General features: G+C 40.0%; 2 protein-coding genes across 2 annotated transcripts; both read right to left on the bottom strand.

The window, feature by feature from the left end:
• Positions 1-1496: 1496 nt before the first annotated feature.
• On the bottom strand, positions 1497-6660 carry LOC119409473. Its single transcript, XM_037676368.1, has 2 exons — positions 6480-6660; positions 1497-3151 (listed from the first exon to the last, which is right to left on the bottom strand). The coding sequence occupies exon 2, from the start codon at positions 3104-3106 to the stop codon at positions 1556-1558; it is 1551 nt and encodes a 516-aa protein (XP_037532296.1). The 5' UTR covers positions 3107-3151; positions 6480-6660; the 3' UTR covers positions 1497-1555.
• Positions 6661-8233: 1573 nt separating this feature from the next.
• im:7147486 lies at positions 8234-11324 on the bottom strand. The gene has a single exon (XM_037677234.1). The coding sequence runs from the start codon at positions 11322-11324 to the stop codon at positions 8385-8387; it is 2940 nt and encodes a 979-aa protein (XP_037533162.1). The 3' UTR covers positions 8234-8384.
• Between the last annotated feature and the right edge of the window lie 6271 nt (positions 11325-17595).

Raw genomic sequence — 17595 nt, 5'->3', positions numbered from 1 at the left:
TATATATATATATATATATATAGATATATATATATATATATATATATATAAACATTTTGAAATGAGAATTGTATAGGAACCTTACAGGATACAAACTATTAAACAGCAAGATAAAAACACAGCTATATTAAAGTAGTAGTTGTGCTTGTTGAAAGTGATTGATGCATGCTTTTCATATTTTGTTTAACGTAAGTCATACTGTCTGCACTTTTAGATTTTCTTTTCAGTTGCTATTAGATGTGGGGAAACGGTCTTCCATGTATGATCATTTTTAAGCCTCAAGAATATTGACCCTTTTTAAATGAATTTAGTCTTGCGTGAGGCTGGGCCTGTTGTTTTGGGCCCCTGGTTAGTTCTGAGTAATTTGATCTACGGAGAAATCACGAGAGGTCTGGCTCAATTTATGTGGAATAAGAATTATGGGCAACATACAAAACCAATATAATTTTGGCCTATTTAAACGGATTCAGTCCACAAGAACTTGAACGCTTCATAATCGCATGTCGATGACGTGTCGGGATTACGTCATCACTAATAGACAAAAACGTAAAAAAAAAAACCCGGCTCCATCTGCTGGGAGTCGCACACGGGGGGTAATTTCTGTCAAAGGTTGAAAACTAATACATTCATTGACGAGTGAGATTTAAAAACTGCACTGAGCAGAAGTTTTAAACCTCGAATTTGCCTTTAAGAAGCCAGAATTTAATATTTTAAAGTTAAGTTCTCCAGCCTTTATTTGACCCACAGCTTGTCTGATATTAATGCCATTTAAGTGTTTATATATATATATTAAGTGTATTTATATATATTAAGTGTATTTATATATATATATATAAAGTGTATTTATATGTATTAAGTGTATTTATATATATATATGGTATACACACACACACATATATATATATCCCAAATCAAAATATTATGAGTCAGTCTACTTGGAAGATAAACATAAAAATATAAGATCTAGTTGTATAAATTTAACTTGGGAATTTCAACCACTAGTAATTTTGCTAATTTGTTTTAAAATAAGACATATCACATTGTACATTACAATAAAAACACAGAAGTATCAAGTTTGAAAATATACTTTATTACATCATGAACTGCATTCATAAACTCCAGCAAAGCTGGTATGAACACATAAGGACTGATGACTAAACCCCACAGCTTTACACCACATTCTCATTTTACTAAAAACATAATAAAAATACACAAAAAAAAGAAAGTAAAAATGAAAGAAAAAGAAATTTAGTTTTTACAGTACCTGGTTATTCCACTAAACATGGGAAAAAACCATGCATACTTTTCATTATTACCATAAACAGGTTATCATTTCCGAGGAGCAGTGTATAAATCTCGAGGGACCAATATAACGTTTACTATACAAACAAAACAAATGCAGCTTTATAAACAACGCATTCTTATAACTACGGTCTATATTTTAAGTTTGGAGAAAGCTAGGAAGCAATTTACTTTTTGCGTGACGAACCATGTGAATGTCATTTATCAGCACTGCTGCCTTGTTATCAAACATGAAAGGAAGGCAGACAGCTCTTCAAATCTTGATTGGGACAGATGAGGTTACCTGGTAAATCACCTCAGCAGGTTTGTTTGATCCATCCTCAACAATGAAGCAGTCGTCATCATCATCCTCTCCTATTTTCTTACCATCAGGAACCACTGCCTTGCCTTTGTCCAGACCACTGACAGCCAGCTGGCTCTTTGTGCTAACAGAGGGTGAAAAACCCAGTTTTTTATCACCATTTACCTGAGCAGAATTTGGTCCCACCATCATTGTTGAAGGTTTGGGATGCAGTTTGCCACTATTCAAGCGCTTTGCCATGAACTCCTGAGCTTTGATACACTTGTGCCGCTGAAGTATCTGAGCGGTTCTGAAAGGAAGGTGACAGACTCGGCATATGAACTCGCCTTCGCTGCTCGATGGGTCTGTGTTAGTGGGCATCGTTTGCTGCACAGAGGGAGTGACAGGCGTTTTCTGACTGAATACACTGAGGTTTGGACTCTTTGAGGACAAAGAGACACCAATGGAAGCTTTAGATGTACTGGGATTTTGACTCTTAGGCTGAAAAACTGAACCCACTTGCACGCCTTTTGAACCCACTTGAATATTACTATTGTATGCTCTGAATTTTTTCTGTGCAGAGGTGACAAGACCTGATCGACTCCCTTTACCGGCTGCACTTGGAATCAGGTTTTCCACCTGTGGGGCAGAGGTGGCCTGAGGTGGCTGGGCCAATAGATTCTTTCTTACATTGTCTTTAATTGGTGACTTGTAGTTTGGTGGTTTTGCAGTGAGAAGTTTGAATTTGGCATGACTGACTGGGGTGTTACAGGAATGAAAGCGAGGCACTTGCTTTCGGCCAGAGAGCAGCAAGCCACAACCAATACAGCCAGAAACTTTATCTGCAACATGCAAGCTGTGGTGGGAGACGAGAAGGGCTTTTGACATAAAACCCTGCCCGCATTTCCCACAAATGTATGGCTTCTGAAGCTTGCAAACTGTTGGCACCAGCACAACTGGCTGATAAAGTGTCCAAAGATCCACAGTTGGTGCACCAACATCAGCAAAAATGTTCTGCATGCTTTTTCCTACAGGGACAGGACTTGAGGGTAGAGATGCTTTAGACAGAGAGGGGTTAGAGCCAGGCAATTTTGGAGTCTGCACAGTTTTCATGGGAAGAGGTGAGAGGAGAGCTGAAGATCTGGGTTCTGAAACTGATGGTGTTACACTTGCATTAGGTGGACTCCAAACAACTTCACCTTTCTGCAACCTTTCCATCTTTTCCTCCTGTTCCACGTGCTTCTCAATTCTGCGCTTCTTTATGGTGGTATGAGTGACAGCCTGATGCCCTGGTTCATGTGTGGTGCTGTGCTCCAGCATGTTTTTGTACTCAGTAAACTCTGTTCCACAGGAGCAGATGAAACTTGCAGAGGGACACACATGGTCCTCCAGGCATTTCCGATTTGCAAATATCTGCTCACAGCTGAAGCAGAAGTTTCCATTGCCCTTGAGGCTTTTGGCAACGCCAACCTCCAGGATGCTCTGCAGTATTTGACTTCCGCTCTTCATGATCAGGCTGGGCATGGGTGTGTAATCACTGCTGATGATGAATCCTCTGGGGCACTTTCTCTGTTAAAAAATCATGAGCAGAAACATCAGAAGGATTATACAACATGCTAACCTGGGAAAAAAATACTAAATTTAACTTAAAATAATTTTTCCACCACAGGAGGGAGTTCCTCTCACCCAGTTTTATATAAAGTGAGTTTTTACATAATTATAGGGGTTTTCCTGATCAAACTCTCAGCTTCAGACCCGTTCCCAATACGCAACCCAGATCCTTTTTACCCATTATTTACCCTTGACCATTAGCATGTTTCCAGATCAGATACTTTTTATTAACAAAATTTTCTTTAACAACCACACTCATGCCTAACCAGATGACTCTTTAGTTTTTACCACTGTCTTGTTTACACTACAGGAACTAAGACCAAAACCGACCACAAAAAAAAATAAATAAATAAATAAATAAATAAAAATAAAAAGGCTCTAGCAACCACTCCAAATTTCAGAAGGGCCTAACGCAGGTTCAAGGTTTTTATTTGTGATACATGAGGTGGAACGAAATTGTGTACACAGGGTCCCAGTTACATCCAACAAAAGTATAAAATGAAAAAGAATGTAGAATGTTACAGACACTTGTGACAGTTCTGTGACTATTTCGAAAAGGAAAGTTGTCACATTGTTTTGTTTATCCGTTCAAAACTCAAGCGACACGGCTGCCACCTCTACAACTCATGCAAGGATGTTAAAAGCCTCAAGACATTCTGTAGATGTCCTTGACTTTTGCCAGCTATTCACAACACGAGATGCCCCCCAGGATAGATCTGAACCCATGAGTCTGAGGTAAAGATTAGGTTTTGCTATCAAGGCTAAGAATATGGCCAACATCAGCCTAGTCTCAAACTACAATAAATATTACAAATAATACTATTAAATGTTCAACATTGGAGCGGTTATGAGGGCAGGAACAAAATAGTCAAGGCACGTACAAAAAGACCTTTGGCAGAGAGAAGTATGGATGCATGGAGACAAAAAGATACAAAAAAGGAAAAAGTATGACTCAACTTGGAGCTATACAATTATATTCAAATAAATATCAACCTTGTTTATGGCTTAAAGTTCATATTAGACACTGTCATGCCACCAGTTTTTCAGATCAAATAAATCTGAACAGGACTAGACGAAACAAACAAAAACAACAACGAAAAAGAAACTACACAAAGTATTCTGATCTTAGTCCCTTTATAAGAATAGGTAGGTGCTTTCATCACGTTTTAATTTCTTAACGTAGTTATGTGCATTCTCTTCCTACACACAATGTGTAATGATGTCCTTATGCATGCTCAATAATTTAACAGTTACCGGTAAGTCAGGTCCTTTGAACGGATGCAAAAAATTCACAGAGGGCTGAGTGATACTAGCAATAACAGCATTGTAAGAGGGGGACAACTGAATACAGAGGCCTCCACCCCTGTTTAAAGATGGCCTCCTTTACTCCTCTCTCAAACCAGTGTTCCTCTTTATCCAGGATGTGAACATCTTCACCCCTGAAAGAGTGACCTCTGGCTTGCAGATGAGTAAACAGCAGTCTTGGCCTGATGATGTTGCTCTTCTGTGCTGGGCCATCTTTCTGACCAGTGGCCATTTAGTTTCCTTGGTGTAAAACTGATCACAGTCCTCCTGACACCGAACAGCATACACAGTATTACTCTCACACCATTTGTGCCGGGGAACTGGATCTTTGGGATGAACCAGTCTTTACCGTAATGTATTTTGGAGTTTGAAAGTCACTGGGGCATCATGTTTAGAAAATAAACGTCTGTTTCTCTGAAACTCTGGATGTTGCGGGAGTTTCAGAGAAACTGAGACATTTATTTTCTAAACATGATGTCCCAGTGGCTTTTAAACCCAAAAATACATTACGGTAAAGACTGGTTCATCCCAAGTTCCAGTCCCCCGGCACAAACAGAGTAATATTGTGTATGCTGTTCAGTGTCAAGAGGGCTGTGATCAGTCTATCATTGGGGAAACTAAACAGCCACTGGACAAAAGGATGGCCCAGCACAGAAGATCAACATCATCAGGCCAGGACTCTGCGGTCTACACTCATCTCCAGGCCAGCGGTCACTCTTTCAGGGGTGAAGATGTTCACATCCTGGACAGAGAGGAACGATGGTTTGAGAGAAGAGTAAAGGAGGCCATCTTTGTGAAGAAACCGTCCATCATTCAACAGGGGTGGAGGCCTACATGTTCAACTGTCCCCTCTTATAATGCTGTTATTGCCAGTATCACTCAGCCCCTTGTGAATAACAAGCAGCCATCAGAGTGCTAATGATCCATTCTTAGACTGATGGTCCTCCTTGAACAGCTAGTTTTGAATGTCAACATGAATGTCCTGATTTTAGTATTCTACATCGCCTTATAATCTAGCTGCATTTCCTTTTGATTGTCGTTTTTGTTGCCATTTTATTGTAACTTGTTAAAATAAAAAATACATTTGTATGCATCTTTTATGATTGTCTACTGCTGTCGTTTGTTCACTGTTGTCATAACTCTGTTAAAAATTCAGGTCTCTCTTGTAAAGGAGTCCCCAAGGCTCAATGTGATTAACCTGTATAAATAAAGGTTGAATGGAAAAATACAAAAAACCACTGGTTGATCCACTATGAGAAGGTGCTGTTCATAGGACCATGTTTTTCACAGCTCCTCAGACTGAAGAAGTCTTTTGGATTAAACACAAAATGTTTCTACAAATTTTTATGAACCCGTCAAGAGGACCAGACTTAATTTTTTTAGAATGTGTAATGAATTGTGTCTGCAGCTCTATCAGGTCCTGCGCAGAGGCAGCCAAATCCGACAAACAAAGTAACTCACCAAGTCAATTCAGCTGCAAAAATTGCAAATGGACTTTAAGGAAAGTTGTTTGCGAAGCATCACGGAGACTGATGTACATTTCACGAGGCTAAACATACATAAAATTTAAATAAATCCTTCTTCATAAAATACACATTACCGTTTCTCAAAGAATATTATTCACCAATACGTTTTCGCGTCTTAATCTGTTATAAGTATATGGAAAATTTTGCTCATGGGTTGAAGAATTTGTGGTACGTAAGAAAATCAAATAGACGCTAAAGCTAAGAAAGGTTTGTACCGTCCTTCATCCATATAAAATACAAATTTCCCAACCATCAACTTTCAGCATACACATTGAGCCACAAAAAAAACAATAGTGTATTGTTTGTACTCCTCCATAAAGGTATTAAAGTAAATGCTTTATTATGATGCATTTGTTACACCACGTTTTGGTGAACGCGGGCTTGTCTTGCTATCACCTAGCACAGCATGCTAATGTTAGCACAACTAGCTCCGCGACGATTTATTGTCAACTTACCGTGACGTATCAAAAAAATGAAAGTGAATCAGAACTGTGACATATCTTGAGAAAAAACAGTTCACAGCTTGACTACTGTAGTTTGGTGACAAATTCACGACTTCACTCACTCGCCGGCGTTTAGCACGAGCAGATAGCCGAGTTAGCACACAAATCAACCAAATAATGAGATCGCTTTTCTTCTTCTACGGAGCGCGCCTTTCCCAGAAAAACTTCCGGGGTTGTTGCGTTATACCGCCACCTATCGGGTAGGTGTAAACCCAAGATTCTTCATTCCAAGATGTTGTTATACTTGTGTAGTTTTTAAATGGTCGGATATTAAATAAGAAAAGAAGCCTGTATGGCATGAAAGTTTTCAATATCAAATAACTCTTATTATATTGCAAAATGTGTTTTTGAAATGAGCCGTGTGAATTTGCAACCTGTCCATGCTGTACCTCATCTTCCTCAGTGCCTGCTGAACACGCACCACTGAGCAATGCAACCCAGAAAGGAAGCAGCTAGATAAAAGATGGATGTATGAATTATTCTGATATGTGTAATCTAAAAAAGGTAAGAAAGGAAAAAGGAGGAGGTAGAGAAAAGGGAGTCAAGTTGATGCTAGTTTTATTTTAGGGACAGGTTTGTTTTTCTACATATGTAAACTGAAGTGCAGCAAATACAAATTAAACACTGACCTCAAAATTATTTGAAAACTAGTCCAAAATACAAATCACATGATTTATTTGTTACACCGTTTAAAATATAAATTTTTAACTACTTTTTAAAAAGATCTATAATAAATATCAGAAATGTCACTAACAAGGTGCCTCTTAAACATTTCATTTTAAATACAGATCTAATTTTATTTGCATTTACATTACACTGATCCAAACTACTAACTGCACAACCATGGTTTAGTCTTCTATACAAGATTGTTTCATTTGAATTAAAGGTTACATTTTAAACATAAGAACATTTACTCACAAACGTACTGTTACAAGTTTAAATTGAAGTCATAACTGAGACAAAGAAAAATAGTATAAACTTTTACTGCTATATTTTAAATTAATCAGTTCCTGCTTTTAGTTTCATAATGTAGCTCGTTTGCATTTTTGTTTTATATTACTGCTTATATTTTTAGTTTATTGCCGTCTGTACATCAGTTTGTTAAAGCAGGTCTCTCTTGAAAATGAGTCCCCGTGACTCCTACTAATCTGTATAAAGTTTGAATGAATGAAACTTTGAATATCGGTAATTGGTCATTATTTAGCCATACAAGACTTTAAAGTAAAAATCATTTACTTCATACAGAAGTAATGATGCATCAAACAATATTTGAAGTTAGAATTTGTTATTCTGTGCAGCTAGTGATGTAGTATTTTTTCCACTCATCTAATAACCTGCTTCCTGAGAACTACACACAACTGATAATAAGGTTCGACTTACCATTAAAGTTGCTGTTGGAGTAATTTAACATAAAAAAAAGTTAACTTAGAAATGTTTTTCCCATTTTTGTAGTTCCTAATAAATCCTATTGACCTTAAAACAATATCAGCTCATAAAAAATAAGAACGACGTTTCCCACATTCTTTGAACGTTTATTAACACCAAGAACAACAACAAGCTACATTACCAACTTTATGAAATACTTGATGACCAAACTTCATTGTATTATTTACAGGCTAATAAAGCTAAACAAGATTGTAATGAACTAGGAAAAAATATAACATATAGAACAAAGCACTTAAATTTTTTTTTATAAATAAGTCGACAAAGAAATCATCTAAAAACATCGTGGCTGCTTACTGTTCAAGTGGGTCCTGAAAAGTAACCAAACAAACAAAAACAAGTACATGAAGAATAAAAATACATAAAATATATCCCACTTTGTGTCAAAAATGTCTCAGTTAAAACCAAGTGTGATTAAAATGTCGGTAGTTCTTGTGTTTTAGGCCGAGGGTTTCCTATCAGGATGCGATGAATCCTCCTGCGGTGGATCTTCAGAGATTTAAGGGACGGGTATACACCCTGACAGACGTCACAGCGATACGATTCTGACTGTTTGTGAGTCAGCAAGTGCTTCTGCAGACTGTCCATCGTTCCAAACCAGCGCAGACAAACAGGGCAGCGTACAGGCTTGATGGCAGGTTTGCACGCTCCGTTTCTCTGGTGAAACAACAGACTGATACCGTTTGGAAAGTCTGCGTTGCAGTGAGAACAGTTGAAGGTTTTGGGTGGGTTTGCAGCCCGTAAGCCTTTGCAGCGATTCCATGATATGTGCCTTCGAAGGGAACAACGAGACGCAAAAGTATTTCCGCATCGATTGCACAGAGTCCGTTGCTTTTTTGATAGATGCGGAGGCAACTCTGGGCGTGGCTGTTTCTGTGGAGGCTGCAGCACAGGATGAGCTGCCTGCATTACTGACTGAGCCGACTGCAGCACGGGCTGAGGCAACTGCGGCTGCTGTATTCGCACTAGAAGAGGCTGCGATGGCTGCAGTCCCTTCATCAGCTGGTGATGAGGATGCATATGGATCTGCAAATGAACTTCATAGTCAGCCCAGGAACTGACAGTTTCTCCACAAGTGGGACATGTGTAGGATTCTTGTGCATGCTTCTGCAAATGATCCAGGAGGAGTCGGGGAGATGTAAACCCAGCGCCGCACTCGCACGTTACCCTTCTTGGAAGTACAGAGGGCAGAGACATGATGCCCCAATTTCCTGCATCATCTTCCTGAGGTTGCGTGTCAGCTGCTGCGTTGACCGTCACTCTCGGCTGCACCGTCACTCTCTGTGCGTCGGACATTGTTCGCTTAAACTGACACCTCTTTCTGTGAGTCATCATGTTATCCTTGCGATTGAAGGCCCTTCCGCAGACAAAGCAGGAAAACATTGGCTTTACGGAAGTGGAATTATGTGCGATGGCACCCTGAACTTGAGTCTGAGCTACACTCCCAAACCCACGTGGCCTAAAGCCACACAGTCGCAGGTGGCGCCGCAGAGTTGAGGCACGACTGTAGGTTTTCTGACACCTGCTGCAAGGGTAACGCCTTACACCATTACTCACGAAATAGCGCAGGCCGTGGGGAGTCATCTCTGAGTGCTTGACCGACCCCGACTGCTTTGCCTGTTCATCATCACCAGCTTTATTAAGAAAATTAAATGCATGCACTTCATCATCCAGGGGCACTGTCCACTGTCCTTTGCCATGTTCATCATCAAGCCCTTCTGCATTCCAGCTTTCTACTTCTCCTTCCTGGAGTGAAGCAATTAAGAGATCATGGTGTGACTCCATCACGGGAGATGGGACAAAGAATGGCGAGAAGCTTTTTGCTGCTGGAGTCCAGGCCAACAGTGAAGCTTCAGACTGCTCTGAATTTGGGGAATTCATTTCAACCTTGATGTGGCTTGTAACCTCAGTACCTACAGCAATACTCTGGTATTCACTCTTATCTTGATCTGTGTCAGTATGGGCGTTGTTGACCTTTAGGGTGAGCATCGGTGTTGTGGAATTGCCCTGCTCAGAGAGAAGTGACATTTGACCAATGCATCGGTGTGTTTTCAGGTTCCACCTCCGTGCATAGCTATTTTTGCACAATGGACAAAAGAAAACCTTTTTCGGATTGTTCAGACTGTGGAATGGCACTATTTTAGAGCCAAATGGTAACTTGTTTTTCAAGGGCCTTGCTAACGGTTTGTTTCTCATCTGAGGGCAGACATGATTGTCGGGCAAAGGCAACCGGCCAATGATGAGCTGTTTGCAACGACGGCAACATTTGATCCGCTCTTTTTTGTGCAAAAAATGATGCTCTGTCAGTTTGTCTACATTCTGAAAGACTCTACGACAGCGGCCACATTGATATCTCCCATATGTGCCTTTACATGAGGAATCCATGAGCTTTTGGCGGGTTTCAAGAACCACAACAGGAGACAAAGTCTTAGTTAGGGAGACGACCCTCTTCCTACTTGACTCCAGGATTTTACTAATAGATGGAGCTTTGGTTTTTATACCAGGTTTAATGAGCAGTCGTCTCAACTGGGCAATAGAGAGATCATTAATTGAAGAGGCTTGTGGTTTATCTACTGGTGTTATTTCAATTTGAGAAGCTTCTTGCTTGGGTACGACTCTCTCATCATTTAGACTCTCGGACAAAGGAGGTGGATAACGGTTTTTGTACGCTGATGCCAGCATCTTCATTAGGGCGTTATTTTTGGGTAAATATTCACCCTTTGAATTATGTTGGTCTGAATTAGGTTTGTTTGGAAAAACCACATCTTCTTCACTCTCCGACATGTCCTCTGCAGCAGAAGACATGCTTTCAGTTGGCTCCATACTGATATCTTTAGGAGGAGGAATACACTGGTCTTGAGGTGTTACCATGGCAACATGGTCCTCCAAATCCACATCTGCTGAATTCGATGGGGACGCTTCAATAGCTGGGGACAAGGAAGTCGAAGGGCGACTAAGATCTAAACCCGTCTGGTTTACAGAAGTAAATGATGGCTGCTGGGTAGCAAAATCACCGTCAGACTCTGCTCCACTAGGAAGAGCAATATTACTGTCTAGGGGCTGCAGCTGCTGCATCTCAGAGACGTGTGAACGTTTATGTTCCAGCATCAGACTAAACTCATGAAATTCCTCTCCACAATCACAAATGTAAAATGAAGGTGAAGGGCTCTCAGCAATCGGAGCAGCTGGACTGGCTTGCTCATTGGTTGAGACTGTACTTGCAAACAGCGTTTCCTGAAGGATGGTGTTGGGCTGCGTTGGAGGAGGGGAAGAGCCCTTGGAGACAGTATTCGCATGGCTCGCTTGATGTACGAGCAAAGAGGCTAAGCCAGCGAAGGTGTCTGAGCACGCCATACATCGATAGACTTTGGGAGCCGCAGCAGTTCCCTGTAATCCAAGCATGTTGGCAGCCCAACATACACTGCACGCTGGGCGTTTTGTTCCAGCTGAGCAGGTTCCTGTAAAATCACACACAACATGGACAACATTAGAGGAAATAATTGTAATCAAGAGTAATTTATAATAAAAATGGAATAACTAACTTTTTTTTAGATTTTATATATATATAATTATATTTTTAAAAAAAATATATATATATATAATTAGATATCTTAAAATGTTTTTATTCTATGTTAGTACCATGAAAAACTATAAAAGACAGAGGTAGGAAAGCCAAGGTGATTCAAAATCTGAGCTGCTATTGTCTGCAGTTTCCTCGAGGCCTCAACCCACAGAGCAGCCGAAGCATGAGATGGATCCCAACATGAGGAGACAGCCATTGCAGCCTGCTGTCACCAGATCCATCAAGCCTCTCTGGTACAGAGAGAACCCACAGCTCTGGATATATGCACCTTTTCCACAAGCACAATCCAGCATATTTAAATGTTAGCCACGTAAAAAAGTAAAAAAAAAATCATCACGACGGTTTCAATCGTGGTTAAACAAGCTGGCTAGGTAAGAACGGCCTTACCGTGAACTAGTTTAACATCTAACAATGCACCAGTGTCAACAATAAAAGCAACCAAGATAAAAATAAATGGGATAAACAATTTTTGTGCAAACGACACTTTTTGTTTTACCAACAAGCTCCAAGATTATGGAACGATCTCCCTCTTCCCACCAGACTAGCCCCTTCGCTGTCCATTTTTAAAACTCACGGTCTCTCTTGTAAATGAGTCCTCGAGGCTCAATAAGACTAACCTGTATAAATAAAGGTTGAATGAACATATTGACTTCAATGTAATTATCAATTCAATTCAGTTTATATAGCGCTGAGTCACAACCGAAGTTGTCTCAGGGCACTGAACAGAAACATTTATCACAAAACTAAGATGAAAACAAACACAAATGTAAAGCTTTTACAAATACTGCAACTATACTACTGTCAACTCTTCCCAATAATAATAATGTGAAATTAAAACAGGCCTGTCTGAATTAGTTTAATTTATAACATGAGAAGTACATGCCTTTATTAAAAAGAAGTATATAAATGTGTAGTGGCTCAGTCACTTGGAAGTGATACAAATTAGGACATTGTAGCTTCAAACTAAAAACATACTTTAAACAACTATATTGCAGATTTGAAAATAATATACTGATGAAAAAACATGTTGAGAGCAATTGTGCAACCCAGTTTTTATAATGTATACACTCTCAAAGAAACCTAAACTCTTTTCCAGTAAATTACTTTAGACCGTCTTTGATCCGACCTGTTCAGAAACGGCAATATGAAAGAGGATTATGATCAAAGTTTGTACTGGCTGACCTTCAGTAACAATTTAAATCTGACTTATTAAGATGTGAAATCTTCTCACAATTATGTGAAAACATCTTGTGAATTCAGTAAAACAACAGGAGAGTTTTATAACACATCAAAGCCAGTTACAATATTGCAATTTGCACAATGTCTAGAAAATAAAGTCAGATTATTGTTTCCTGCAGGCAAATGAATCACTAATGAAGCCGAAATCTAGCTGTGTCTTCTTCACAACTCGTTAAGGAAAATGCCACCAATGTTTCAGTAACGATAAGCCTAAATTAAGGAAATATAGGTAATTAGCAACCACATCCTTTCCATCCCATTCTTTACCTGCACTATATCCAAGAGAAGTGTTTGTACTTTTGCTTTTCACAAGTTGCCCTCTTATCTTCAGGAAAGGTTTCATGTTCTTCCTATAGGTAGAGTTGGCTTGGGTTTCCTGAGCTATCCCTTAGTTATGCTGCTTAGATAGAAGGCTCCATCCGTCAAGGAAACAACACAACACTGATGGGGAAGAATCAGTTTTGTGTTGTGCGTTTCCTTGACTGATGAAGCCTTCTGGATGGAAGGTGAAACGTTTCAGCAAAAAAAAGAAACTGTCCAGATGACCCAACTGAAAATTGTTGGATTGTATATCTGGATTATTGAGCATGGACTTTTTTGGTTCTCCATTTTTGTTCTTACTTTTGACTTTAAAATAAGTTAATTAGGGTTCCTCACCCACTTTTGGAGGTGTTAAAATGTTTTTTTGCTACCAACTTGGTTAAAGGCATACGTTTTCGCTCATCTCGGTTTTGCAGACTGGTCATAAACATTAGAAATAAAAAAAAAACGTACAAACAACAAAGTCAACCTGATGAACGTGGAGCTGAGGGGGAAAATAATGCTGTCAGCAAATGGTAAAAACTTCACAAGAGACAGGACGATTAATTCTGCTTGATGGCCCATAGTTTCTAATGCCTTATAGCACAACAAACCAACACACACACACACTAAAATAAAATGTTTGTCAGCTTTTGCAGAGGATTTGTTTGTAAAACTCTCAGCACCTCTGCCTTGCTCAGATTTTAATGATGCGTTTACTGTGCCTCGGAGACAGGGAACTTATTCCTAAAATGTCAAGTATTATTTGCTCATATTCAACAGCGGCAATGTTGTTAAAGCTATTTAGGAAGTAAATAGGATTAACTAACATACCCGTATTTAATGCTTCACTTAAGGCATATATTGGGGCTCTGAAAATATTAACAATTATTGAGGTCTTCTTTAAAAATAAACGCCACTAAGAAATGGACTTCAATCTGATCGATTACCTAAACTCCATATATTTTGATGCTACACTTAACCAAAACAAAATCCGAAGTAATAATTCACCTTTGTAAGAAAATGTACGGAATTCCCTATAGTAAACGACGAAACTGGAATAAATAACAAAAAATTACACTTATCGAATCCGGAGAGGTTGAATTTTTTTTTTAAAAAGAGAAAATACCACGAGGTGTCCGCAAACACAACAAGCTGCTACGTTAGCGAGCCATTGCTGGTCAAATCGAATATAAACACGGTTTCGCCGTTTTCATAAAAACTCGTATTAATAAAAGGGTTAAATATTGTGTTTACAAGTCCTACTCTCAAGTAACTGAGCTGCCAAAATGACTATTTGTTTAACGCTTGCTCAATTAGCATCTAGCCCCGTCAAGCTAGGTCGTCCTGAAACATCCCGGAGGGACGGAGTGCTGTGAAAGCTAACCAAGAGGAGGTGGCCGACCACGTTCTTGTGCAGGCCGGAGAACTGAATAACGTTTCCGAGCAAGATCCCATTGTAACCATGACTTCTTAAGAGGAAGCAGTGGGGAAAAAACCCGCCCATGTCGGACTCACCAGTTACAAAAGCGCTAAGGTTGTTCACTCGAAGAAGATTCACAAAGAACGCCAGTGAGGAGGAAGAGGAGAAATAGCCACAGCTTGGATCTGTCCATGCGAAGGCTAAACTCTGAGGGAGACGCGGCTCCGCTGGGTTTCTGTGGCGAACAAAAAATGATGCTTTGCCAGGAAGAACTGGAGCTCCAAGCCGAGAGCCGCAGCTGCAGAAGGCGCGGAATGCTTTGCATGCGCATGCGCACAACACGAGCGCCTGAAGGCTCCAGCAGAGGATCTGTGGCTGACGTTAGGTCTCTGTAGCCACAGAGGATTCTGGAGGCTCTGCTTCCACAGGCCGATACTTCACGTTACTTCTTTCTTCATACAGGGATGCTAAAAAAGTAGGCATGCATTCATGTTTAAGTATTCTTATCAACATATCCTGATAATAAGGTAGTTTTATTTTTAATATTAAAACTATATAATCTCCAATTATAGCTTGGTCAAATTTGGGCCACACAAGATGAAATGATGCTATTTAATTAGTGATTAGTGTTTCATGCACTGCTTCTAAATTTTGGTCTAGTTTCATTAACAATATATATTTTAACGTCGCCTATGTGTTGAAAATATTTTAAAATATACACTGACAAGCCCCCCCCCCCCCCAAAAAAAAAAGTTGCCACTTGGATTTAACTAAGTCTCCTATTGGATAATTACTGTATGGGTGATTATCTTTCAGCTGGCAACAAGTTATTTAACCCCAACTGGTGCAATGAGTTGCTTCTCATTTTTTAAACAACCATGTTGGAAGATGTCAGTCTGTTTGAGAAGGGTCAAATCATTGGCATGCATCAAGCAGAGAAAATATCTAAGGAGATTGCAGATACTACTAAAATTGGGTTAAGAACTGTCCAATGCATTATTAAAAACTGGAAGGATAGTGGGAACCCATAGTCTTCGAGGAAGAAATATGGCCAGAAAAAAAACCCTGAATGACCGTCATCGGCGATCACTTAAATGTCTGAAATCAAATCGACGAAAAACAACAGTAGCACTCAGGACTATATTTAATAGTGAAAGGAAGAGCATTTCCACATGCACAATGCAAAGGGAACTGAAGGGATTGGGACTGAACAACTGTGTAGCCTTAAGAAAACCACTAATCAGTGAGGCCAACTGGAAAAAAAAGGCTTCAATTTGCTATGGAGCATAAAGATTGGACTCTGGAGCAATGGAAGAAGATCATGTGGTCTGATGAGTCCAAATTTACCCCGTTCCAGAGTAATGGGCGCATCAGGGTAAGAAGGGAGGCAGATGAAGTGATGCACCCATCATGCCTAGTGTCTATTGTACAAGCCTGTGGGGGAGGTGGTATGATCTGGGGTTGCTGCAGTTGGTCAAGTCTAGGTTCAGCTCAAAGAATGAGGTCTGCCGACTACCTGAATATACTGAATGACCAGGTTATTCCATCAATGGGATTTTTCTTCCCTGATGGCACGGGCATATTCCAAGATGACAATGCCAGGATTCATTGGGCTCGAATTGTGAGTGGTTCTGGGAGCACGAGACATCATTTTCACACAAGGATTGGCCACCAGAGTCCAGACCTTAACCCCACTGAGAATCTTTGGGATGTGTTGGAGAAGGCTTTGTGCAGTGGTCAGAATCTGCTATCAATGCAAGAGCTTCGTGAAAAATTAATGTAACACTGGATGGAAATAGAAACACTGGATGGAAATAGATCTTGTGACATTGCAGCTTATCGAAACAATGCCACAGCGAATCTAAAGGCGGTCCAACAAAATACAGCCCCTTTCCAAAAAATGAGAATATCATGGAAAAGTTTTTTAACTTCCATAATTCCATTCAAAAAGATAATTTTTAATAAGATGATAGATTTAGGGCCCGCAATTTAAACAATTTCAAGTATTTGTTTATTTTTACATAAAGCCACAAAAGTTCATAGCTAAGGAGGCTGGCTGTTCACAGAGTGCTGTGTCCAAGCATATCAATGGGAAGTCTAGTGAAAGGGCAAAAGGTGGCAGAAGAAGATGCACCAGCAAAAGATGACCGTGGGCTTCCGTGGATTATCAAACAGAGAAGATTCCAGAAACTGGCATAGATCCAGAGTGGAATGAGGTGAGAGTCGCAGCTTAAAAAAACACCACATTCAGACGCATCCGGGAGATGGGCTACAACTGTTGGGTTCCTCGGTCCTCTTTTCCAATAAAAGTAAAGTGTGCCTTTCATTTGGAAATCAAGGTCCACAGGTTTGGAGGAAGAAGGTTGAGGAACAGAGCCCATACTGCTTAAGGTCCAGTGTGAAATATCCACAGTCAGTCATGATTTGGGGTGCAATGTCCGGTGCAGGTGTTGGTAAACTCTGATTTCTTAAATCAGGGTCACCTCAACAGTCTACCAGAATGTTTTACATAACTTCAGGATTCCTTCTGCTGAGGATCTGTATGGAGATGCAGATTTCATCTTCCAGTAGGACCTGACACCTGCCCATGCTGCCAGAAGCACCAAAACCTAGTTTGATGTCCATTCCACAGTGCTTGATTGGCCAGCCAACTCGCCGGACCTAAACCCCATTGAGAAATAAATCTATGGGATATTCTCAAGAGGAAAATGAGGGGCACCAGACCCAACAACAAAGAAGAGCTGACGGCAAGCAGCAAGGAAATCTGGGCTTCCATAACTCCCAGGCAATGCCACAGGCTGACTGCCTCAATGCCACGTCGCATCGAGGCAGTGATTAAGGCAAAGAGATTCCCAACCAAGTATTGAAGAATGACATATCATTTTGAAAGTACCATATTTTTGATTGATTTGTTGTGATCCCAATTTCTTTTTTTTCCTGCAAAAACTGAGTAATGTGGGCTGATGTCTTCACAGTATTGTAATTTTTTGAATTCCTATTTTTGTGAGTTTCATGAGCTGGAAGCCCAAATTGTGTAAAAATACACATAAATACTTGAAATTGTTAAACTGCGAGTCCTG

The sequence above is a fragment of the Nematolebias whitei genome, chromosome 5 (assembly GCF_014905685.2).
Source record: "Nematolebias whitei isolate Nwh7 chromosome 5, NemWhi1, whole genome shotgun sequence".
NCBI lineage: Eukaryota > Metazoa > Chordata > Actinopteri > Cyprinodontiformes > Rivulidae > Nematolebias > Nematolebias whitei.
This window is presented reverse-complemented; position numbering and strand designations above follow the sequence as displayed.